This window comes from Pteropus medius, unplaced genomic scaffold, assembly GCF_902729225.1.
Source record: "Pteropus medius unplaced genomic scaffold, Ma_sr-lr_union100, whole genome shotgun sequence".
Lineage (NCBI taxonomy): Eukaryota > Metazoa > Chordata > Mammalia > Chiroptera > Pteropodidae > Pteropus > Pteropus medius.
The window spans coordinates 31,310,282-31,335,141 of record NW_024354502.1 but is presented as its reverse complement, the minus strand read 5'-3'; the positions used below and the strand labels follow the sequence as shown (position 1 = coordinate 31,335,141).

The window sequence follows — 24,860 nt, the reverse complement described above, 5'->3', positions numbered from 1 at the left end:
TTCTAGAAGTATGTGTATGATTGAATATGTATTTCAAACACCATAATATACTAAGTACAAATTTAGTATATGGAAAGCCACACCTCTCCTCCGAGCTCTAGACTATATATCCAACTGCTTAGCTTACATCTCCACTTGGATGTTCCGTAGGCAACTCAAACTTAATATGTATATTATTAAACTGATTGCCTTCTGAACTCACTTAACTCTTTTTTCAGTCTTACTGAATTCAGTTTTGATTTCTTCCTCTTCATCATTCCTCTAAGCTGATCCATAAATAAGTAGTATCATTTCTTTTCTCTTATGGGTATCCTGTCATTTTTACCTCATAAAAATGTCCTATGTTTGTATCTATCATGTTGGTTGAAGTCACCATCATCACTTGCTTAGGCAACTGCTGTGGCCTCTTCACTTTCACTTTTTTCTCTGTACAGCAGCCTGAGTGATATTTTGAAAGGCCATGGTACTTTTGTGTTTTAAAACTTGCAATTTTTTGGAATAATGTTCCAACTCCTTTCTGTGCATGACCTGGTTCCTCTCTCCCTCCCTCACCATACTTCAACTATACTGACCTCCTTTCAGCTCTCAGAATATGCTCCAGGTCTTTCCACCTTAATGCCTTCACACGTGCCCTTGCCTCTGGAATGTTTGTCCCTCTGCTCTTCCCATGCCTGACTTCTTATCTTTTAGGTAGTTCTTAAATAGACCTTCCTCAGATAAGCTTTCCCTGACAACTAAGTTGTTTTCTAGTATTGCCCTCTACATTTCCTTCTTAGCATTTGTCACAAACAGTACTCAAATCCTGTTCATTGTCTTTCTCTCAGTAAACTAAACGCTTCATAAGAGCAAGGATTGTTTATTTAGTCACTACTATATTCTCATTGCTAAATTCAGTGTCTGGAATACAGTAGGTCCTTAATATTTTGTTGAATAAAGTAATAAATTATCCTTAAGATAAGAATTGATACTGGTACTCCTAGCTAAGAATGTAAGCTATGGAAACGCTTCAGTATTAAACAACTGTGTACTCTTCTACTCCCTTGCTCATAGTCCTTATTCTGTGATGTTGTGTACATTTGAAAGTATACATTTTCACCTGTTGTAGATAATGGGTAAAGTTTTTAGGTGTTTAAGCAATAGGAAAAACTTAATCAAATCATTGTTGTCCTCCATAGTTATCTGGGAGTCTCTTCTGCTGTTTTTGATCCAGCAAGACATTTAACTTTTTGATATTTTACCTCATTCAAAGTTATGTAATAAGACTGTCATTAATATACAAACATTTCTTAATAACCCATTTCATATTTGTCTAATTATTACAGGTTTTGTATAAATAATACCATATGTGTTCTGATAAAGGACAGAAAAGTATTCAAAAGACATACTGGCTGGTCATTAGAATATTTTATTATTAATTTTTTTTTAGGTGAGGCAACCCTTGGTTGGCCTCATAGATTGCAAGGACCTTGTCAGCTTACAATCCCTTATTTATTTATTTATTTTTTATGCCTACAGCACCTGGTCTTCCAAGGTGGTCTCCCATCCAAGTACTAACCAGGCCCAACCCTGCTTAGCTAACCCTGCTTAGCTTCCGAGATCAGACGGGATCAGGCTTGTTCAGGATGACATGGCCTTAGACTCATTAGAATATTTAATTTACCAAGCACCTTGTAAAAGCTCTGTAGCTATTTTACTTTAAATATTAGTTTCTTCGGTGGAGAATAGAAAATTAGCTTAGGAAGTGATCCTAAAAAGACCATTTTTGTTCTTTTATGACCAGTGTTCCAAAAGGAGTTACAAGATTTTATCTGGCCGATTTTTTAAAATTTTTGTTCTCATCACTTGCTCAAAATTCTTCCCATTTTTGTCTCCATCTCCCTCTCAATTTATTTGGCACTTGTTAAACAAATACATGCCTACAGTTGGATTTATGATATTTACAGATTATTAAAAATAGCTGAACCGTGGGCAGTGGAATGACCACAGTAAGTGATTTACTTCCTCTGGTCAGTTTCTTTCACATCTACCAACCCGAGAAATGAGATAATAAAAGAAGTTATGTTGAGGAGTCATGGTAGATCATTACTACGCAGGCCCTTATAGATCATGTAGTCAACTAACTATGACACAGAAAAAATGAGAAGTTGGCACTCAGAGAATAAACTGACTTGCTTAAGGTCAGAGAAATATATATTGGTACTATCTTTTTTTTAACAGCTTTATGTAGACTTAATTTACACGCCATAAGTGCGCCTGTTTAAAGTATACAATTCAATGATTTATAGTATATTTGTAAAGTAAATAATCTAATTATAATTAGATTTTAGAATATTTTCATCTTCCCCAAAGCTTTAGCAGTCCCTTCCCATTCTCCCCAGTTCTTGACAGCCACTAATCTTTGTCTCTATAGATTTGGCTATTCTGGATATGTCATCATTTCATTTGAATGGGATCATACAATATATGGCCTTTTGTCTCTGGTTTATTTCGCTTAGCATGTTTTCAAGGTTCATCCATGTTGTAGCATATCACAGTACTTCACTGCTTTTTTGTTGCTTTTTATTTTTTAGTTACAGTTGGCATACAATATTATATTAGTTTCAGGTGTGCAACATAGTAATTAGATACTTATATAACTTACAGTCATCACCCTAGTAAGTTTAATACCCATCTGACACCGTAGTTATTACAATATCATTGATTATATTCCCTATGCTTGTACTTCATTGCCTTTTATGGACAAATAATGTATCACATTTTGTTTATCCATTCATCAGTTGATGGACATTTCAATTGTTTCCACTTTTTGACTATTATGAATAATGTTGCCATTAACATTCGTGTACCAATTTTTGTGTGGACATGTCTTCATTCCTCTTGGGTATATGCTTCATTGTGGAATTGCTGGATATTATGATAACACAATGTTTAACATTTTGAAGAACTGCCAAACTGTTTTCAAAAGGGGTCTACATTCCCACCAGCAGTATTTGAGGATTCCAATTTCTCCACATGCTTCAGTTTTTAAAAATTTATGTAATTTGTTCAATTTTAGCTGTGAAAATTATGCTCACTTATGTAAAAATCTAGTGATTGATGTGTTTCTGTAAACATTCAGAAATTTAATCATTTTCAGAAAGGTAGAGGCTGGCATTTTAAAAATCTTTATGGCAGTAATCTGCTTAAACTCAAGCTAAGCAGAATAAACATCCTAAAAAGGAATCAGTTTCATTGCTATTCTTAGACTGTTGAAGTTAATGTATCATTAATGTATACTACTTACATATTGTCCAGCAATTTATAAAGGTCTTTTATATACAGTATCTCTTTTAGTTCTTAAAAGTCCTCATGGCACATAAATACTCAGTTAGTTGTGGACTTGTCTCTAGTAGGTTAAACAACTTTCCCCAAGGTCACCTAGCTAATAAGTGATTGTGAATTCAAGCCTAGATCTGTGACTTTAAAGCTGAGACTTGAGCATAAGCCTCAGACTCTAATCCTATACACTAGGTTCTTCATTTAGTTTATTTTTCTAACTCGAATTAGAGATAACTTGAGTTTTATATTATGATGTCCTGTATTTTAAGTTTGTCATCATTTTAGTTGCTTTTCAATTATCTGCAGTAAGACCTATTTTATAAGAACCTAGTAATCAAAGAAGTACTTAAAAATAAAATGCATAGCTAAAAAATATGGTGTTCAATCAGTATGGGAAACTCCTTAATTCATATTAACTGTCTGCATGTTATAAGAAAATTATATTTGAAGTCTGACACTTAGATGCCAAATCTTAATATTTGTTCTTCCCCCTACCAGATTATGGAAAGAATCATGGATCTACCCACTTTACTGAGACATGCATTCAGGGAAATGTTTTCAGTCGGGGGCCTTTTCTGGATGTTCCGTATCAGGATAATACTTTGTTTAATGGGAGCTTTTTTCTATCTTATATCACCTCTAGACTTTGTACCTGAAGCCTTGTTTGGAATTCTAGGCTTTTTAGATGATTTCTTTGTCATCTTTTTGTTGCTCATCTACATCTCTATCATGTATCGAGAAGTGGTAACACAGAGACTAAACAGGTGAAAAAAAGAATTTACTAAAATATTTGAGCTAATGTGTAAAATCAAACAAAAGAACCCATGGCAGTAGAAAGTATTTGAATAATATGTTACAAACTTAAAACCACTGTATGACAAATAGTTGATTATCATTTGGTAAATACCTAGCAATATATATGACTGGAATTTTTAAATGTTGCAGGTTCTAATATTAAGGTTAGAATTATAATAATTTACAACTGTATCTTGATTGTGCTGTCCATAAAGTCTCTGGAAAAAATATGGAATTATATAAAAAGGGATATATTCATCTTCTTCTTTTCCCCTAAATTACTCAGATTAATTGGATGTATAGTATGATATTGTTAAATGTACACGTTTTCCAATTTATCCTTCTCAGTGGGTACCTATATAATAATATATTGCTATTAGACTCATCTAAATATTTTTTACAATAAAACATTGCGCAATATTGGGGAAAATGAGTTTCTTTTAGTATTAGCTAAGTTTTATGCATTTGGAACAGTTCTGCTTTTCCATTCTGATATAGTTCTTTGTTATCAGCTGAAAGTGAAAGAAAAAAGTTGACTTTATAATTTGATTTCACATTCCAGTTACAGACTACTTCTTAATCAGTGGAAGAGTTAACAAGATGTTAGACATTTACCTCCAGTCAGCACACTTGTGATCTCAGTTATGACATTTAAACAAGAATTTGGTCCTTTTATAAGAATAGTATATCAAAGTAACTTGTAAAGGAAATTTTTTTCTGGAACCTGGGTGATACTGCAAATACATAGTAGCTTGATGCATTTCTGAGAAGAGTGATTCTTCATGGCTGGAGCATCAAAGACCTTAGGAGGGTACTAGGAAAACTTTAAATTTGACAAGAGAAATTACTGGTGAGCTAGAGCAAAAAATGGACAGATTTGGTTAGTTTTCTCTTGTCAGAAAACTTTTGTCATACTGTCCCTAGATGGCAGCATGTAGTCCAGATTCATCAGATCTTATACTGAATAAGCAAATGTTGTCTGAGGTGATTCAATAGGAGAGTTAGCTTGGTTTTTTAATGGCTAAAGCATAAGTATCTAATGCTCTCTTCCGCAGTTTTGTTTGAGAAGAATCAAAACTGCAAGTATTACGAAATCCTAACTCCCTCAGCTGGCATTTCTCATTAGCAAACTAGACAGCAAGATGGTCATTTATGCCCAGGGTATTAGCTCTGTCATCTGCAATCACTGATATCATACTGTCCATTCATGTATTAGTGAGCCTCACTATGTACAGATAGGGTGAAAAAGAACAAATCTGTCACAGTCTCCCAAGTTAATCAGATTAGCCATCAACTAATGAGATGCTAAGTAAAATATCAGTAATAGTGTTTTTTTAATTTGGGCTGAGGACAAAACTGTTGCTTGTCTTAGAGAAAAACAATAATGCTTAAATATAGCACATTATAATTAAAGAAATTTCTTGCATACTTTTCATTTTATCCTAAGAGAGTTATGTGAAGAAGGCAGGGCATTGTCTTCCTTTTTATAAACAAAGAAATCCCAGTGTTACAGATGAAAGTTTTTTTGTCTGAACCCATGCACAAATAAGTGACTGAACTGGTATGAGACTCTCAGTAGGACTCCTGCATGGGTTCAGATAGATGTGAAGGTTACTACAAAGAGGGGAGGCAGGAGAGAAACTGAGGTCTTTTGAAACAAATTATAGTAGAATAGCTTGGGCGCTCCTAAGAGGAAAGGTCTAGAAAGATGACATATCAAGACTTCATGAACCCTAATTCTCCACTTTTAAATCAAAGTTCTGTAGGGTGGCATACTTCACAAACATTTCAGCTGCAGTTACCAACTTAAAAAACTTATGAGTAGGAATTTGTTACACTAGACTAGAAATGCATTTCCTACCAATTACAGATTTGATGTGGGGCCATATAGCAATGTTATTTTTGAAAGAATTTCATTTTCTGTGCATGTGTTCTGCTTTAAGTGTCACATTTCCAGTTACAATAATTTTATTGTAATATTTGGAATTCCTTCTAAGACTTTCCTGGTAGAGGTGTATTGTACCAACTTTTGTAACATATAAAAACACTATGATCTGAAGTCTTATTAAACTTAAAAGGGAACGTACTGACATCTCAAAATTTTAGACCTGCTTGTCTTTATTGATCACCGATAATATAGAAGGGATCTGAAAATATGTAAATAAGTAGGTAAGCAAGGAGTCAATCAGTATTTTAAACACAGTAATACTTCTATGATTCAGAGTGAGATCATATAAATCAAAGCAAGAATTTGGAGTTCTGTAAACAACAATACTGTAAAAACAGATGGTCCAACCCCAGGAGCAGATGGTAACTTGGGCAGGCTTACGGGGAACAAGGAGGAGGAAACACACAATTGCTCTAACTGCCCACTAAAACAGTGGTTTCAGCTACTCTAATTCTCAGCTTTTGAAATCAACAAGGGAAAAAAGGACTGTGCTGGTCCCTGTAGCTGTGCAGATACCTACCTCACGGAGTTGTAGAGGATTGATGGTTTTGTTCAAACTTCATGATTTAGAGTTTGTCAAGCAGTATTGTTTTAAATAAAAGCAATATATCTAAAATTAAAAAGAGTAGGTATTTTCCTGTTTCTTTGATGTTGTTTCCTTTAAAATTCAGAACTCCTGAAATAGCATTCAATATAATGGTTGTAGTGAGACTTTCTTTTTCACTAATGGGCGTCTAGTATCTCATCACATTTCTAATTAATTTTGCTTATTTTTAAATTTAAAAAGTAGAAATGTTTTTGTTTTTGTGGAAAATTATGTAATCTGGACAATCTATATTAATTCTGGCCAAGAAGGGTGGAATTAGAATTAGAGATTAGGCCTGCACTCTCATTCCCCACCCTTATTCCTTTTCAGTGTATACTTGATAACTGAAATGTTCTTTTCTGAGTCTGTGTCCTTATATTTGTATCAACACACTCTCCCTTCTCTAGACTCTTCTGTTTTGCTAAACAGCAACTTATAAAGCTGGGACTGAGTCAAAATAGGAAATGGCAAAGTTTGAAGGCCTTAAGACTTGTCTCCAAGGACCAGGCCAGCAGGCTTTAAGGGCTGCTGACAATCACAGAGATCAAGACAATCACTAAGCTTATGTTGTTCTGTCAGAACCAGACCATTTTTGTGGCATCAATGTTTGTTTTAAGCATTGAGTTCTAGAATGCAAGCAAATTTGAGGTGTTATCAGTCAATGTCTTCATTCAACTGCAACCTCTGACTTCTCCCATGTCCCATATTGGTTGGTGCATAAGAAGAAACACCATAAGAAGACATTGAGCACATTTGCTTTATTCCTTTTCAGATTAGCGGTAGTTAGCTGTAGTCCTTTTGATGAGATTGTAATATATAATGTAGGAGAGGGCTAAGGGCCAAAGATGTTTTAAACTCACTGACATCTAACGGTTTAGATTTTAATGTTTAAAAACAAAATTTAAAACTTTAAAAATACCTGATACCCAGCTCAGAGCATTCAGCCTTCTAATCAGTCTTAAGAGAAAACTTATATCTACATGAAAATTAATTTTATTTCACTAATCCTAGAATATCAGAGCCGTAATGGTCCTTACAGACTGGCTAGTGTTTGTGTCTTCTCTGTGAAAATCAGATGAGAGCTATGGATAGTTCCCCCCAAAAATGTTTATATACATATGTATGTATAATTTTGATTTATTTTCTGCAGATGTGAGACCTGACAATTCATGGATTCCTAATTAAGAATTCTTCATTTAATCCTATAGTCTTACTCTGCAGATAATGAGGCCCAGAGAGAATGAACGCTAGGGTAGTTTTTAAAATAAAAGTTTATAGAAAAAGCATAGTTGGATAGAAATTAAAATCTAAACTGTTAGAAATCAGTGAGTTAAAAAAAACATCTTTAGCCCTTAGCCCTCTATTATGTCAAAACAAGTGATTTATTTTTCTTCAGTTTATCAAACAAGAAGACAAAGTTTATCCTTCTAGAATAATTGTGACAAAACTCTTATATGTTAAGGGTTAAATTTTATTTTTTCCTTAAAAAGTGTTATATTAGTAAATAATTAGCTCTTGGCCCTTTAAGACTTAAAAAACATCAAACTTCTAACTAACCTTCAGTTTATCCCTATTTATCGTCTTTCCCTTAAATGGTCATATAAAGCTAAGGCATACGTTCATTTTTGATGGTTACTGGTCAAACGAAGCTATCAAATGAGTATATAAACATCTCTCATTCTCTCAAAAAAGGCAGTTTTGCATATATTGTCGGCCCATTTAAAGTACATTATTAAAGTACATTATTTTATAAATTAAGGATGAGATGGTTATCATAAAGTGAACAGTTTAACCATCACTTCAGTAAAGATAGTAACACCATCCCATTAAGCCCCGCTTCATTCCCTCTATCCCAAAAGTAACCTCTTATGACTAGTTTTACCTACTTTTTTTATTACTCTACACAAAATAGAATCATGTAGTCTATTTTGTGTGACTTATTCAACATTTGTAAGAATCACCCATATTGTGTGTTAAGTTTTTATTTTGACTGCTGTGTAGTATTCCATTGTATGACTATACCAGAATTTATTCATTCACCTAATAAGAGGCATTTGGGTTGTTTCCATCAACATTTTTACAAATCATATACAACTAGCTGCCCTTTTAAAGAAGTGGGCACAATTACCCAACGACATCAGCTTTACACCTTCCTCCTGTAGGACAGCAGACTCAACAGACCGTATTGCTCTCCACTCTAAACCACCACTGATAAATTAATCCAAGAAAACAGGGGCGGCAAAGCCGAGGCCTGTATTCAAACTCCGCTCTCCCAGCGACTGTTCCAAGGTAAACTTCCGGAAGCTTGGAGGCCGCGCTCACTTCCGCAACGCTCAACCCATCACGCGACACGCCGGGCGTCAGCCAATGGCCTGCTTCCCAGGGACCGTTACCTCTGACCTCAGGGCTAATCAGAGACAGCAGGACGAATTCCTCGCGAGAGGTGAGGTTGAAGCTGCCTCCGCCATCTTGGAGATGGGAGATGGGAGATGGCTGTGGTCCTTCTGCTAATGCAAACAACAAAACGGGCACATTAGTCACTCCCGAGGGAGACTATCATCACTGTAACTGTTGGCCAAAGCTACAGAAGAAGCGAGGGTGTCAAAGCCGAGCGCAGCAACATTGATAGCTTCACCTGCCTGCTGGACGGCAGAAGTGAAGCGACCGAGGATCAGAAGGATGGTGCAGTCCTGTTCCGCTTACGGCTGCAAGAACCGATACGATAAGGATAAGCCCGTCTCTTTCCACAAGTAAGTACCCACCGCGCCTCGCGGGGCCGGCCCCAGCTCGGGCTGGGGGCGCGCGGCCGGTTAGGCTCGGGGGCGGAGCCAGGCGCGCGTCCGCGCGAGACCTAACATGAGGGGCGGAGGCAGGGGCGGGGCGCGGCGGCAGCTCCTCCGGGTCTACTCCGGGCTAGGGAGCGGTGGGCGTGCCAGCCTGTGATCTGTGTCCGCGCCCTGACTTCCCCGGCTGCGCGTTCTCGGCGCGCGTCGCCGCGGCGACCGTTTCTCGCGCGCAGGATTCCCGTCTGCCGCGCGAGGTACGCTCGCCGCCTGAGGTTGGCGGGTTTGCGGCCCGCGCGGGCAATGCCCTGCAGGTCGTGAGGTCTCCAGGCCGAGAGAAATCTGGATTTCTATGGGTCATAGAAAAGCCAGGTGGTAATAACCCTTAAATTTGTAATAGAAACAGAGACCTTTAAAAAGAAGTCACTCTTTTTCGTCCTTGCTATGGATGGGAGGCCAGCATCCTTAATGATTGACTCTTCACCAGGATTTCAGGAAGGATGTTTTTGACCCAACTTCTAGAAACCAACATTTAAGGAACTTTTAAGTTTTACACAGTTTCTGGCACTGCTAAGATGAATACTTGAACCTAGGACAAAGCTGTTGCTTATCATAGAGGAAAACAGTAATGCTTAAATATAGTACGTTATAGATGAAACTTTTTTTGTCTGAAGCCACGCACAAATAAGTGACTGAGCTGGTATCAGACTCCTATAGCTACTAATATTCCCGGTATTAGTTCAATAGGACTCCTACTCGGGTTTAGGTAAATGTGAAGGTTATTCCCAAGAGGGGAAGCAGAAGAAAAACTGAGCTGCTGTTTATGTTTTCAGCACACGATGATAACATGGACAATAGTAATACGGCCCTGATCAAGTGCTATAATAAAGGTCGACATGAGCTATTCTGGGTGTACAGAGGAAGTCCTTAAAGAAGAACCTGCCTCACAGTCTTCAGGACTATTTTGTCCAGAAGGCGCTACACTTAAAAGTCCTAGAGCAAAAATGTTCTCTTGAAAACCACAAAATGGAAATGACTTGATATGATGGCATTTTCCTTCAGTCAAATTCTATAGTATTTACAAATTTTATTATACTTACATTAAAATCTGCAAGAATTCCATACTGTAAATGATAGAAATTAGAACCAGTGGTACATTAGATGAATTATTCATAGTTAAATAATTACAAAAGCAGAATTTAAAATATTCCTTCAGTTTTTTTGGTCGAGGTCATTATGTTTAACAGTGGATGTGGATGCATTTTTATACGTTTTATAGAATACAAGGGGGACCGTACAGAAATAAGAGTGTTTAGAGCATAGGGAGACTTTTGAGAGTGACGATGTTTCTCCCTTCTGAGAAGGGAATAGAACATTTAACACTTCCAGGATCCAGTTCTTGAGTTATTGGAATTTCTGAGAGCTGATGAATTGATCTCTCTAGTACTTTCAAAATGTAGGAATAGGTCCGGCGATGGTGACACAATCACGTGCATTCAGCTCCCCACCTCATTTCTAATGACACGGCCGAGGCAACCTAAAAATATGGAAAACCCTTCACTGGCACTGGACACTAGTTACAGATGACATTCACACATTAGAATTATGAGTTTCTGCTGGCTGTTAAAACAATTAATTGAATCGAAGGAAGGGATAACTTTCAACACTCATCCCTCATCTAAAAGAACAAAGTTGGGGGGAGTAGAACCTCACAAACAACCAGAGCACTGTAGTCCTTGAGTCAGAAAGCCCTAGGTGCTGAACTTTACCAGTGGTTGCTACCATTGTTTGTACTTGTAGAGGCCATTTCTAGCAGGGATCTTCTAGAAGTACTTCATTTCCCAGTTTCTTCATGGTGGCAGAGGGAAGAGCTATGCCGCACAAAGAAAAGGGACCGTCATAAAGATCAGTTAGAGCCTCATGATAACAGCAGAGTCAGGCTCCAGCATACCTCACATGGGAGAGAAACTGGAGCATAGAGTGGAAACATCCTTCTTTGGCTTCTTTCCAACTCCTCCCCCCACCGCCATTTACTAAATCATTGACCAGGAAAAGTAAAATCACAATAAATTTAAACCCTTCCTACTTCTCTTTATCTGGGCCTAATGGACAAATTCCAGTAGATTAAGATAAATAATTTATTTATCATTATGATTTAACTATAACTTGATTAATTCATATTCATCAGACAATTCTAAGAACCCTAGAAGCTTCTTATTCTCAGTACATAGCTATAAACATGCAGTTTTGTTTTATAGTACACAGAAAATCACTGCTAAAAAATTAATACAAATTTGCCCTGTAGTATGTATTTTACTTGAAACTTTAAGTGTCTTCAGTATAAAAAGTTAAATAATAATAAATGAGATAGATAGGAGAGCTACATGGTTTGCCCTTGTGTATATAGATGTGTATGGAATACCTGTATCTGCTATTGAAAGTTATTTACTGTAACAAATGGAGGGAAAAACATATTATTGCTTATGGGCCTCTCTGCCGTCAACCTTTCATCACCTACTCTTATCAGTGTAGCCAACTAAACATATATTTTTACTTTATGTTAAAGTCTTAATAAGCTTGTCTTGTTTAAATTGTATACATCATTATACCGTACATTTTATGACTACTGTGTGATCAACAAGATTTCTATAAGAAATACTGCTTTTTAAAAAACAAAACAACCATGCTGGGAGGGGTGACTTATATCCCACATTAGTTGGTGTTTACTTTATAGGGTCTAAAACAAATACAGTTTTAATGAACTAAGGTGAATGAAGGCACAATTAAAAATTGTCGAAAAAGGCAGAACTAGTGTTTTAATCAAATATTCCTTAGTTTATTAACACCAGTGTAAGATAGTTCTTTCCTAAACAAGAAAGTTTAAATGTGGCTTTTTTTTTTTTAATAAGGTCAGATCAGAGAACTGAATTATGTCGTCTTCTTAGGTTTCCTCTTACTCGACCCAGTCTTTGTAAAAAATGGGAGGAAGCTGTCAGAAGAAAAAACTTTAAGCCCACCAAGTACAGCAGTATTTGTTCAGAACACTTTACTCCAGACTGCTTTAAGAGGGAGTGCAACAACAAGTTACTGAAAGAGAATGCTGTACCCACAATATTCCTTTGCACTGAACTACATGACAAGGTAACGTGTTTTAAAATATTGGGTTATTTTCTATTTATAAAATTAATGTGTACATTGTGGAAAATTTGGAAAATTCAGAGTAGTGTTAGAAAATAAATGTTACCTGGAAGCTATCACTTGTAAATAACCACTATAAATAGTGATATACTTTTAAAAAATACAAAATACAGTTTATTAAAATTAAATATCCTCACACTAAGAAGCTCAAGCAAGCTTTGTAATTTACTTTAAGATCACTCTATACACTTACTTGTATGTTGATCAGTTTTAGTTTTTATCAGTGACAATTCAGTTTCAAAGTATTTGACCCCCCATCAGTTTTAAGTGCTTAGTATTTAATTAAATTTTGTTAATTGTTCTCTCTCTTTCTCGCATCCCATTTCTTCTTCAGGTAGAAAAGTATAATTAAAGCAAACTATTTTCTCATTTTGGAATGTTTCTTTACCAAGGATTCATTAAAAAAAAGTTTAATATTCTTAAATTCCACAGATAAATTCTTTTAAACCGTTATATTTAGTTACTAAATTCAAACATACTCTGCATTATTGTTTTAGAAGGAAGATCTGTTGGAGCCGCAAGAACAACTTCCCCCAGCTCCTTTAACACCTCCCATTTCCCAGGTCGATGCTGCTATTGGATTACTAATGCCTCCTCTTCAGACCCCTGATAATCTTTCAGTTTTCTGTGATCACAACTACACTGTGGAGGATACAATGCACCAGAGAAAAAGAATTCATCAGCTAGAACAACAAGTAGAAAAACTCAGAAAGAAACTCAAGACTGCACAGCAGCGATGCAGAAGACAAGAACGTCAGCTTGAAAAATTAAAAGAGGTTGTACACTTCCAGAAAGAGAAAGACGACATATCAGAGAGAGGTTATGTGATTCTCCCAAATGACTACTTTGAAATAGTTGAAGTACCAGCATAAAAAAATTAAATTTGTATTAGTTTTTAATGGGGCAATACCACATACCCTCTTCTAGCCTATAAAAGAGTTTCATTTGAAAAAATAATACTTGATTACTTGTATAAAAACAATTCAGAATATTTTTTTAAAAAATAAATTAGATATATACTGTAAAATTGTTTTTTGTTTGTAATTTCAAGGTTTTTACATTTTAACAAAATATTTTAAAAGTTATAAATTAACCTCAGAGTTCCAATGTAAGTTGGTTTCAAGATTGGGGATTTTTGTTTTTTGAGTATTTATAGAAATAATGTAAAAATAAAGGAAAGAGAATGAGAACAGTACAGTAAGGATGACTTAAGTTTAAAATTTAAAATTAATGCAGTTTATTGAGAGAACTTATATTTTAAATCAGAGGCATGAGTTATATCATGGGACATAACTTTTCAGAATATATATAATCTTATTCACACATTTTTAAAATCAGAAGATTTATCTTTCTTAATCACTTGTCATAGATAAATTGGCAAGTTAATACTTAAAAAAAAAAAAAGATTGGCTGTCTTCACAGCCAGAAAATGAAGTCATTCCATACCTAATTAAGATGGTTAAGTAACTTTATAAAGGATGGATTTTTTAAAAGTGGGCCCCTCTTTTTTTCTGCACTGCGTAGCATTATGAAATTAGAAGTGTATCTCCAGTGGAAGAAACGCTCCTTAATAAACAAGTTAGGTGTTATCAATGAAGTAATAAAAATGGGGGCCCAATCTATGGTATGTCTTTTTCTCTTATTACCCCAGAGCCAAGTAAGGGACATCAGTTCCCCAACTGCAGTTATAATTGTATCCAAATCTCTAACAAATAGGTTGTGTCAGTAAAGTTTGATTTGTACTGTAATATGGTGTTATTGACCTTGACTAATTGATATTGGTCAAGGCTTCTCATAAAAAATGATTACTTTTAACACAAGTTAGAAATCATATTCTATTTACTGAAATGAATGATCTGTATTCAAAAGCAACCTAATATGTAGGGTTTATTTGCCTGAATGTTGAGATTTAAACATTGAGGTTTCTGTTTAAACTGTGAATTGTATCCTGACTTTGTGATAAATTTTACATATATTTGAAATCAAATATGTTCTGAGTAAACAAATACTACCATAGGGCTTATCTGCTTAGATTTAGAATAATTGTTCCAACTATAATTATATTTCAGAGTACACTGAGATACCTAAAGAATAACAGACCTTTTAAGGCAGTATTAAAGATAGAAAACAATGATGTTCAAAAATGTCTTGTAAAGCCGGTTTTCAGTGTAATTCACTGCCATGCTGCCAGTGATAGTACTTTGATTCATAGAGATTTGATTTTTGGTGAACCACTATTTTGAAAATAGAAAGTTATGATTAGAAGATTACTTGAAATTATATAGTCTGATAACATTTAGAACTAACTGCAGTGAATCAGAGGAGTTTTTCCAGTTATTCATGGATCTTGTCACTTTAGAAGTCACAAAGTCTCCAAGTAGTTCGTTTTTACATCTCATCTCTAATAATTCCTGAAAGATATGTGGGTGAATATTTTCCAAAGTACATATTTTCGATCTAAATTGTCATCTACATAAAACCTGTGTGCATGTGTGTGTGTGTTTCCAGAACCAAGAATCCAACATTGAATTGTAAAAGTGATCATAATTATTTAGCATCTTTGCATTATTTAACCTGAAGCTATTTCCTTTTCATAACAAGACATAGATCCCTATTTGGAGAGAACTGAGCAAGCAACATGTACAACTGTTTGTATTTAAGTAATTTATCTACATATAGAGAGTTTGAGGTACAGTTGCTTATTTCTGAATTTGAGATATAACATTCGTTGCATGTTTTTAAAGTTCATTTTGTCTATTGTATTATGACATTGCCAAGAAAAGGAGAGCATTTAGGCTAAAGTAGGCCCTGTTCAAGCATAGTGAAACTCAATCTGAAACAAACAGGGACAAAGTCTCAATCTGGAACAAATGGGGAGAAGACTTATGTGAACTGCAGCATATTCTGAAAGATGACATTTATTTTAAGCGCATATAGTAACATACTAAAATTTCCACCTATGTGTGACAATCTGGCAAAGGTGAGAAAAAATAACTTTCTTAATAGAGCTGTTGGAAAACTATAGAATTATAGAATTTTAGATTTAGAAGGACTTAGAAATCATCGAACACTAGCCCAACCTCCAAACCCTGAAGAAATTTCATTGTAAAATATCCCTAACAAGTGGTCATCTGTCTGTTTGTCATTTACATTTAAGCAATTATTCTGCTTAGATTCTTTAAAGTGAGTTTCTGGATTAGAATAGAATTAGTTGCCACTCTTTTTATACTTGTTTATAATGCAAACATAAACTTCACTTTGAACTGCTGCATAGTTTGAACTGTCAAATTCTATATTAAAGAAGTTTTAAATTTTTGTAAAATAATTTAAATGTTTACTAATTGTATACCTGTTATGTGTGCTAAAAATATTTCTGTCATTGCAGTAAAGAAACAATGGTGTTTAAAGTTATTAGCAAAACTTTTTACTCGGAAATCCAAGGACATGAGGAGATTGTCTTCTTTCAACTATAATTTGTGTAATCCCTTTCTTAGTAGTAAAATAATATTGGTGAAGACAAATGAAAGTTGGACTTGATATGATTTTTTTAGGTTAAATTAATATTCTCTGATCATCTCTAGTTATCAAAATAATTATACACACATACCCAACAGCTATGGCTTTTATCAAATCAGTAATGACATAAAATATTGTATTTAAAGTCCATGTGATCTGTGAAAAAGAAATTCCATTTGTGTTCCAGAATTTTTAAAAGATAGCCAGCCATGAATAGCATTTAAAGGAGAAAAAATGAACAGATTTGCCTGCTTGGTTATAACTGTTCCTAATATTGGGAAGTGAACTGGATGAGCAAGGAGTGAAGAGCATTGCTCTTGTCTGATGGTAACTAATGTTTCTGGGTATTATGGTTTCATATAGTCGTGTATTAAAATGCAATTCTTGATGTGAAAGGAAAATAGCAAAGAGCAGACAGCCATTCACAGACAAGCACAAAAATAATTATTGTACTTTAGCAGAAAAGTTTGCCTGAAGTAATAGTCCCGTAATTCCAGTCTTGGTATCTTGTTTTACCTTGGATGTGGTTTATTCTACGGAGATCCTTTTCTGAATGATAAATACTTTTTAAACTCTAAAAATCTATTGAGAATTTTTATTTTCTAAATTCATAGTATTTTGGGTTTCGAGATTATCAAAATTTCGTTTTTTAAATATCCCAAGGGATATGAATAAACTTTCATTGTTTTAAACTGGTTTTGGTGAAACAAACTACAGTATTAATAATAAATAGACAAATGACTTGTGGAGTGGCCACATAAGCTCCAACATGCTCCCCACCATAACCTGCCATAACCATGAAAAATAAAACAACCATTTAAAATCTCTTCATATTGTCCTAAGGACATACAACAAATGAAACATCCAGGAAAACCTAAATTTAAGAACATTAAGAAGGTGTGGCATTTATGTCACAACCTATTCTCTTCCTACACCTCTACCCCCAGCCCACACACACATACATACCAACACACCGCACACACACATCAGTGCTGCAGAGACTCCACTCTGGGTGAGTATGGCCAAGAAGACAATGCTCCCTCTCTTCTCAATCCCCAATCAAGGACTGTGGTATCTCCCAGAGGAACAGTCTTCCAGTATTTCTCAGGCCCCTCTAGCTTTCTGTTGGAAATGCTAAATTCCAGGAAAGAACAGCCAAGAGGTCAGGACTCCCTTTCTCCACCCAGCTCCCATTCGTAGGATGGGGGTTCTACCCCAGGTACAGCAGGCCAAGAATACTGGGACCCTGGTCACCTCTCTCCCTAGCTTTCCTATAGGGCAAAGTTTCCATGCCATGCTAAGCCAACCCAAGAAGACCAGAGACTTCCCATACTAACTGAGTTCTGCTCATAAAGCTGGCATATCAGTCCTAGAGACCACAGTCCCCACTCTCAGCTCCAGAGCAGTAACTCAGAGTTTTTCCCAGGGAAGAGGCAGCCCGTAAGAACCAAGAGCTCTGAAGTTCTTCCCAAAGGAACTGATTTTATGTGGAAGAGTGTGGGAGAAGGTCAAGCCTAAGGGTGCTCAATGGAGAATTTAGTGATAAGCAATTAAGAGGAGGCTGATAGCTTCACTAGAGCAACAACTGAATTAATTGTAGGCTAGCTAGCTAATTTATAAGAAGAGCCCTCCTGAGGTCGTAACAAACCTCAAAGACTAACCTCAAAAACTACCTCTCCAAAAAGGTGCAAATGTGATTGAATCAGACTGCAGAGCAATTTATGCCCCAGGACATCATCAAAAACAGCAATCAACTGGCGATTGGAGCTAATATCTGAGTGTGATACTAGTAAAGGCAGATAGTTTAACAGAGAGATTAGGGGCACAGTCAAAGACCTGTTAAAACCTCTGTCGCCTGAGGTGACTGTGCATGCCTAAGGCTGCACCTTCTAAGGAATGAAATCAAATTTGTCACGTGAAACTTTGGAGGCCAAAAGGCAGTGGGCTGATGTATTACAAGTGCTAAAAGAAAAATGCTATAAACCAAGAATTCATTCTCTGGCGAAACCGTGAAGTCACAAGAGAGAGAAAGTATGACATTCCCAGATAAAAGCTGATGGAATTTGTTACCACGGACCTGCCCTGCAAAAAATGGTAAAGGGAGTCCTGCAGGGTGAAATCAAAAGAAATCCTAACTTGAAGCAGCACGAAGACAAATTAGAGTGTTATAACTTTAGGATGCAAAATTTAATCTTCATGGTAACCACAAAGAAAATGGTTATAGAATATACACAACAGAAAATAAGGGAATTAAGATATTTTACTGTAAAACAAAAAAACAGTGAAACATGAGAGAAGACAATAGTGCAGGAAATGGGCAAAAATGCTACAAAAATTGTAATTAAATAGCTAAATGACAGAAGTGAGTACCTCCTTATGAATAATTACTTTATATGTAAATGGAATAACTCTCCAATCAAAAGACAGAGATTGGCAGACTGGGTTTAAAAAACATGATCTAACCATATGCTGTTTCTAAGAGACTCACTTTAGAGCCAAAGACACAAATAGATTAAAAGTGAAAGAATGGAAAAAGATATTCCATGCAAATAGTAACCTAAAGAGAGCAGAGGTGGCTACACTAATGTCAGAGTATATAGGTTTTAAATCAAAAAAGTTTACAAGAGAGAAAGAACATTTTATAGTATTAAAAGTTTCAACACAGCATAAGCTATAACAATTATAAACATTTATGCAGCTTATAACAGACCATCAAAATATGAAGCAAAATTGACAGGATTAAAGGGAGAAATATACACTTCTACAAAAATGAAGGTGAAGTAAAAATATTCTCAGCTAAACAAAAACTAAGGCAATCTTAGCACTTATTTTAAGGTAAATTACTAGCGACTCACCTTTAAATAAGTACTAGAGGAAGCTGAAAGCAAGTGATATTCTACAGTAATTTGAATCAAAAAAGCAAAGATTGCTAGTAAAGGTAATTATAAAAGACAGTATAACTGCATTTTTTTCCTCTTAACTGATTAAAAAAGCAATTGCATTTGTACATATTGTGTGTATAATTGTATTCTTAGGTCTATAACAGAAATGTAATCTATTCGACAATAACAAGTGAGTGGGAAGAAAGCTGTGCTAAAGCAAGGAAATAACACCAGATGGTAACTTGAATCCCTAAGAAGAAATGTGGACTAAAAAAGAAGGAAATTCTGACACATGTTACAACATGAGTGAACCTTAGAGACATTATGCTAAGTGAAATAAGCCAGACACAAAATGACAAATACTGTCTGATTCCACTTATATGGGGTACTTCAGAGTAGTCAGATCATAAAGACAGAAAGTATACTGATGGCTGACAGGGGATGCGGGGGATGGGGAGTTATTGTTTAACCGGCATAGAGTTTCAGATTACAAGACGAACAGGGTCATGGGGGTGGATGATGGTGAATATATTTAATACCACGGAACTGTTCACTTAAAAACGGTTAAACTTTGTGTTATGTGTATTTCACTATAATAAAAATGGATGTGGGATATTGAAGCTCAAGCTGGTGAAACAGGTTACTCAGCTGCCCTTTACAAAGAGGGTTTTTCCCCTCTGGCCCTGTGTGACGTAGTATGTCCCCTTCTCTTGGAAAACGTAGGTAATAAATTCTTCTTTCAATGGCATTGACTTCTTCATGTTGGCACTCAGTCACTTCGATAAATTAAAATCCTGCAGGTGTAATTTTAGAACCCAGGTCTGACAGGCCAAAACCTGAGGTTGGGTCTGGAGGTCCTTCATTCTAAAAAGGCCATTTCCTCCTCTAGGAAGCTCCCATAATCATGGCTTCACCTAAATGTTCCCTTTGGATCTCTCCCACCACTCTCCCCCACAGTTAGAGTGTTATTATGGGAGTGGAGTCCTTCTACTGGGCACTTTCACAGTGCGCCTGGCCATCTCTGCCCAACCCAGCACACTGACCCACAGGTTGGCAAAAGCACAGGAGATCTTTGGATTCTGCCTTTCTGCCTCTGAGCTTCAAAAGAAACACTGTTCTTCATTTTTACATCATGTGCTAGTAATAGGTGGATTTGGGACTCTTGTGCACAAAAGACTCACAGTATTAACCAACCCCAGGTCTCACAGCTAGCAAATGATTTCTCTGGGATTGGAACCCAGACTACACATCAATTTTCCTGATTTTTACAAATCCTATCAGCTGCCTACGGCTTCTTAGTTTTTTTCAGAAAAGTATAAGACAATCTCTTCCCAACATTTCCCCACTCCAAATATATAGTGCTGCTGAAATGTTGCTATTACACAAAGCAGCTAAGTGACAGTTCAGGACAGTATATAATTAAAGGCCATAATCAGTGGTTGTGACAAGTAAAATGACTGCCTTTTTACAGCTCCTTGCCTTTGATTGTTTTCCTTACCTGGAATGGCCTCTCCTCCCCAGCACCTGGGAAATGCCTTTGGTATTTTTGGTCTCCTTAGGAGCACCTGACTACCTGGGTGCTCTCTCCTTTGTCGCCCCTCCCTCGTGTCTCTCCTGTACTCTGTGGAGACTTTTTATCCTAGTACCTATAATACAGTAATGACCTTAGTTGTTTCCATGCCTGTCTCTGTTAGACTATAAGATACAGGAAAGCAAGGGTCAAGTCATTCACTTCAGTCCCCTAAGGAGGTGCTCAGCATATAATAGGCTTTCGATTGTTAAGAAGTAATTGTTGTGGCGAGAATGATTCTAAGACCCACGGAGCCAATTGAGATTAATTATGAGCCTTTATTAGCCGGTCCAGCGACTGACTCTCTACCAGAGGAGATCAGCCCCGAGCTCCCAAAAGAGGCAGTTTATAAAGCCTAGAACCATACCCTGGTTTAACATCAAACAAGCAAACAGATTAACCACACCCTAGTTAACATCAAACAAGCAAGCAGATTACAGAAGCAGAAGTTGGCCATTAGCATATCTTGGTCCAGAGCCACACCCTTAACATAATGTCCAAAAACATGGAAATTAAGCGAAGGATAACTGCAAGTCCTTCCAGTGTCATACCAGAGTATTATCTAACAAGCCCAGCAAAGACTATTTAATTCTCTAAGAAAGTGTAGTTTTGTTTGATTTACTATTTACTATTGATTCTAAGACTCCGAAGTCACATGTTAAACTGTAGATGTGTTCCTGGTAGGGATGCCTGAGATTGTTGTTCAATAAAAGAGATAAACCCAAAGGTTGTAGTTTTATTACCTTGTAGGATATTAACTCATTTTGTATGTAATCTAGCCACATTATTCCAACACTTGGCTTCAGTACCTATACATATATACCCAGTCTTTCAAATAATCTAAACCAGCTTTATCATCCTGTTGGTTTCCTCATGAAGGAGTTAAATAAATCTTTGACATATGCTCACTTTATATTTGTGTGACAAGTCATGCTTTCAGAGGAGGCGGCTGATAAAGCTTAAGACCATATCCTGGTGGTCTCCTGAACAAGCAAGCAGATTACAGAAGTGGAAGTTGGCTGTTAGCATATCTTTGCCCAGAACAACACCCTTAATTAACAAGTACGTGGATTACAGAAGTAGACATTGGCCACCTTCATATCTTATACAATACACTTCCTAAACCACACACAAGCAAGTAGGACAACTTCTGGTATCTAAAGATATTTCTTCCCTGTAGCTGACTTAGCTGGTTGGCTCACTTGAAAATTTTCCACCCTTAACAATATCGATGCAGGACAGGGCAAATTTCTCCAAGTGACAGGGAGACCAAGCCCTGTACCGAGAGAAAGAAGAGGGTCCTTTGGCAGAGAGTGAAGAAAGGATTCAACACATACACCCGAGTCAAAAGGAAAGTTTATTAGAGGAGGGATAACACTCCACAGACAGAGTGAGAGGAACCAAGAGAGGTTTAGAAAGATAGTGAGTAGACGCGGTGGGGTGTGGGGGATGAGTGTTCAGGGAATTCAGTTTATATATCATTCTTTAGTTCCTGTAAGTTATTGTTTAAAAGATTTGTTAACCCATTTCCTTTGACATGGAAATACAGTGAGGAAGGAGAAGAGAATGTAGCCTGAAAAGGTAAGAATATGTAAAGTGAAAGACCTGCTGACAGTTCCCAGCCTTTAATCCATAGGTTCCCCATGGTTTTAGCCGAACGGAATGACTCTTGGTTCCTGTTTCCCCTTCCCGGTGGGGAATGAATGGATTGTTAGTAATCCAGCAGAAATCTTCCTTTGTTCTGAAGACGTCCTCCTGCTCTGGCTATATGGCTGATCAGAACATTGCAGTCTCTGTTGTGGCTTGATTAACATTTTAATTCTCTTGCCTCCTCCCTACATTAATGTTAGTTTTTTCATGGTTTGGGCTCTATCCTTTTCCATAACTGGATTCAGGGACTGTTGTGTAAAGGATCACTAAGTTAGCCTCTATCAGTGGCAAAAGAACACCTTTTGTATATATGACCATGGTTTATATGAAGCCAACATGTTACTCACCACTGGTAGCTACAATATTTAGGAATCAATTTTACAGTTTATCTGTTTGGTGATCTCTGTTGAGAGGATCAGGAGCTATTCTCTGTTGAGTGAGAGATAATAGAGAATCTGTTTTTATTTTTTATCTATTTGTGAGTCCAAATTAATTAAAAAGATTTGTTGTCACCTGCACTGATGAAGTTTTGTTTTCTTTACTTTTGACCAATGACTGTTGCTGTAAAATTGAAGCTGTAAGCTCCCTGGGTGTTTGTGTGGCTGTAATTGAGAAAGACTTTATATATTTGAAGTATTTTCCTACCCTTGGAAGGTATTCATAAATTAGACAACATTCTCTTAAAATAGGAGCTCTGTTCTGATTGATTTATAGAGACTAATTGAACACTTTCATAAATCTAGTGCTCCCAGAATTCCCAGAAAATAAAGAAACAGAACTTATATTATTAAATATCATTACCTTTTAAAAAGTATTTTCTCACAGAAGCTGCTATTTCAGAACAATCTTCTATAAGAAACCAATTTATGTAATCAGTGTGAATCTTTGGACATATCAGGTGGGCTCAACAATGTCCTATTTTCTTATGGGCATACAAGGAAGCCTTTTCTCCTTCTTTATATAGGTTCCTCTAACAAAATTTAGTATACTAAACATTGTAAAGTGAAATGAAGAATTCTTTAAATGTTCTCACTGACTCCTCAGAATTTAGGACTCCTCAAATATTTCTTTCTACTGAGTTTTTTAGTTTTCATGACCGAGAATAGATAATAAGAGAATATGCCCCAAATTAGTTTATGTAGCCAATATACTGTTGCAGGAAGCGACACCTGATGGAGGAATTCAGACGCTTAGACGACTTTGTTAGAGGAAGGAGAATTTAATACCGCCGGCCAGAGAGCGTGGGGCATTCAACAGACCCAAAGCACGATCTCTCTTTGGTTAGATTTCTTATAGCTGATATACCCTCGCAGTGTCCATGCAAGGGGCGCGTGATTCCTTTGTCTGAGATTTTACACGTCCCTCCTTGCTCAGAGTGGAGAGGGACAGCTTTGAGTGGGGGGCTACAAGAGAGGAATTTCCAGACCCTTGGTGTTATCAGCACCTTTATCGGATTCTTGAACAAAGAGACAGCACTCCTAGGCTTACAGAGAGCAGCATTTATTGATGTCTGTGCCTGCTCAGGGGGTTCCTTATCCAAAGGCTGATCTCTCACTGTAACAACACAGCAAACAGTTCCACAGTCTTGACATTCCTATACAGCTACAGAGATAGGGAAGAGGCTGGAGAATCATTGAGGTGGGGATACAGCTGTGGAAAACATGTTAACTGAAGAGCATAGAGCAGAATGGGGGAAGAGAGAGAACAGTTTTAACCAGCCCAGTCAGTTATTTCTGCAGGCCCTTTCCTTTGCATCTATTTTTACTTTCAGATGCCTCCTCTCCTCTCTCAATACCATAACTAGATAAAACAATGTAAGAAGAGAAAATTATAGGCTGAGCTCATTTATTCTGAGATAAACTCAAGTTGTTTATCACCCTAATGCAAGGATGGTTTAAATCTGGAAATTTCTATTAATGTAATTTGCTGGATTAACAGAATAAAGAAGACAAACCAAATAGAAGTATAAATATATGCAGGGCCAGAAAGATAAATTTTAACACACATTCATGATTAAAAAGTAAAAAAGCAAACTCTTAGAAAATAGACTACAAAGCACTATTTCCCAATAAAATCGAAGGCTGTAAAAAGGTACCGGTTTTCACTACTTCTATTTAATGCTATACTACATCCCAGGACAGTATAATAAGATCAGAAAAATAAGTAAGAGGAATAAATTTAAAAAGAAAAAAAATTATCAAAATTGGTAGAAAATACGATTGTCTTCATTGAAAATCCAAAAGAATCTACAAATAAAGTTTTAGGGGCTAATGAAATAATTTAACAATGTTATTGGACACACGATCAATATAAAAATTAGTTGCATTAATAATGTATCTAATAAAAGAAAGCAAGATCTTTATGGAGGAACTTATAAACCTTTATTATAGATGACCTAAATAAAACACTTTTGTAACTAGAAAGACTCAATAGTAAAGCTTCTCCCCAAGTTGATTTATATAACCTATGAAAAGTCCATGAAGGACATGAAACTAAAACCACAAAGAGCTATAATTGCAAAAACTGCAAAAAATTCAGAAATCTGACAATATCTGTGCTGGCTGGAAAATTACTGCTTGGCTATTGCCCATGGGGACATAGGCTATCACCCATG

The 24,860-nt window shown here is 36.3% G+C and overlaps 2 protein-coding genes, 1 long non-coding RNA gene and 1 pseudogene across 6 annotated transcripts in view; 2 read left to right on the top strand and 2 right to left on the bottom strand.

Moving 5' to 3' along the window:
• Positions 1 to 6,684, top strand: part of RNF170 (ring finger protein 170) — a 28,165-nt gene extending 21,481 nt beyond the window's left edge. For all 4 annotated transcript variants that reach the window (XM_039853647.1, XM_039853648.1, XM_039853645.1 and 1 more), the window contains exon 7: positions 3,817 to 6,684. In XM_039853647.1, coding sequence (XP_039709581.1) covers positions 3,817 to 4,086 — 270 coding nt within the window. In that variant the 3' untranslated portion in view covers positions 4,087 to 6,684. The remainder of the gene's footprint in view (positions 1 to 3,816) is intronic.
• Positions 1,507 to 1,639, bottom strand: LOC120595790 (uncharacterized; annotated as a pseudogene).
• A 706-nt stretch (positions 6,685 to 7,390) lies between the features above and the next one.
• LOC120595509 (uncharacterized) lies at positions 7,391 to 9,496 on the bottom strand. Its single transcript, XR_005650879.1, has 2 exons — positions 9,283 to 9,496; positions 7,391 to 9,151 (listed from the first exon to the last, which is right to left on the bottom strand). It is a non-coding gene; the product is annotated as an uncharacterized LOC120595509 (long non-coding RNA).
• On the top strand, positions 9,114 to 16,149 carry THAP1 (THAP domain containing 1). Its single transcript, XM_039853649.1, has 3 exons — positions 9,114 to 9,397; positions 12,376 to 12,571; positions 13,126 to 16,149. Exons 1-3 carry the CDS (start codon positions 9,327 to 9,329, stop codon positions 13,498 to 13,500), a joined length of 642 nt encoding a protein of 213 aa, XP_039709583.1. The 5' UTR covers positions 9,114 to 9,326; the 3' UTR covers positions 13,501 to 16,149.
• The last annotated feature ends 8,711 nt before the right edge of the window (positions 16,150 to 24,860 follow it).

What these genes read in the sequence shown, in the direction of transcription:
- THAP1 (XM_039853649.1), top strand. Translation starts at nt 9,327, where the DNA reads ATGGTGCAGTCCTGTTCCGCTTACGGCTGCAAGAACCGATACGATAAG. An exon ending in AAGCCCGTCTCTTTCCACAA is followed by an intron (nt 9,398 to 12,375) that starts GTAAGTACCCAC and finishes TCGTCTTCTTAG; the next exon opens with GTTTCCTCTTACTCGACCCA. An exon ending in GCACTGAACTACATGACAAG is followed by an intron (nt 12,572 to 13,125) that starts GTAACGTGTTTT and finishes TTATTGTTTTAG; the next exon opens with AAGGAAGATCTGTTGGAGCC.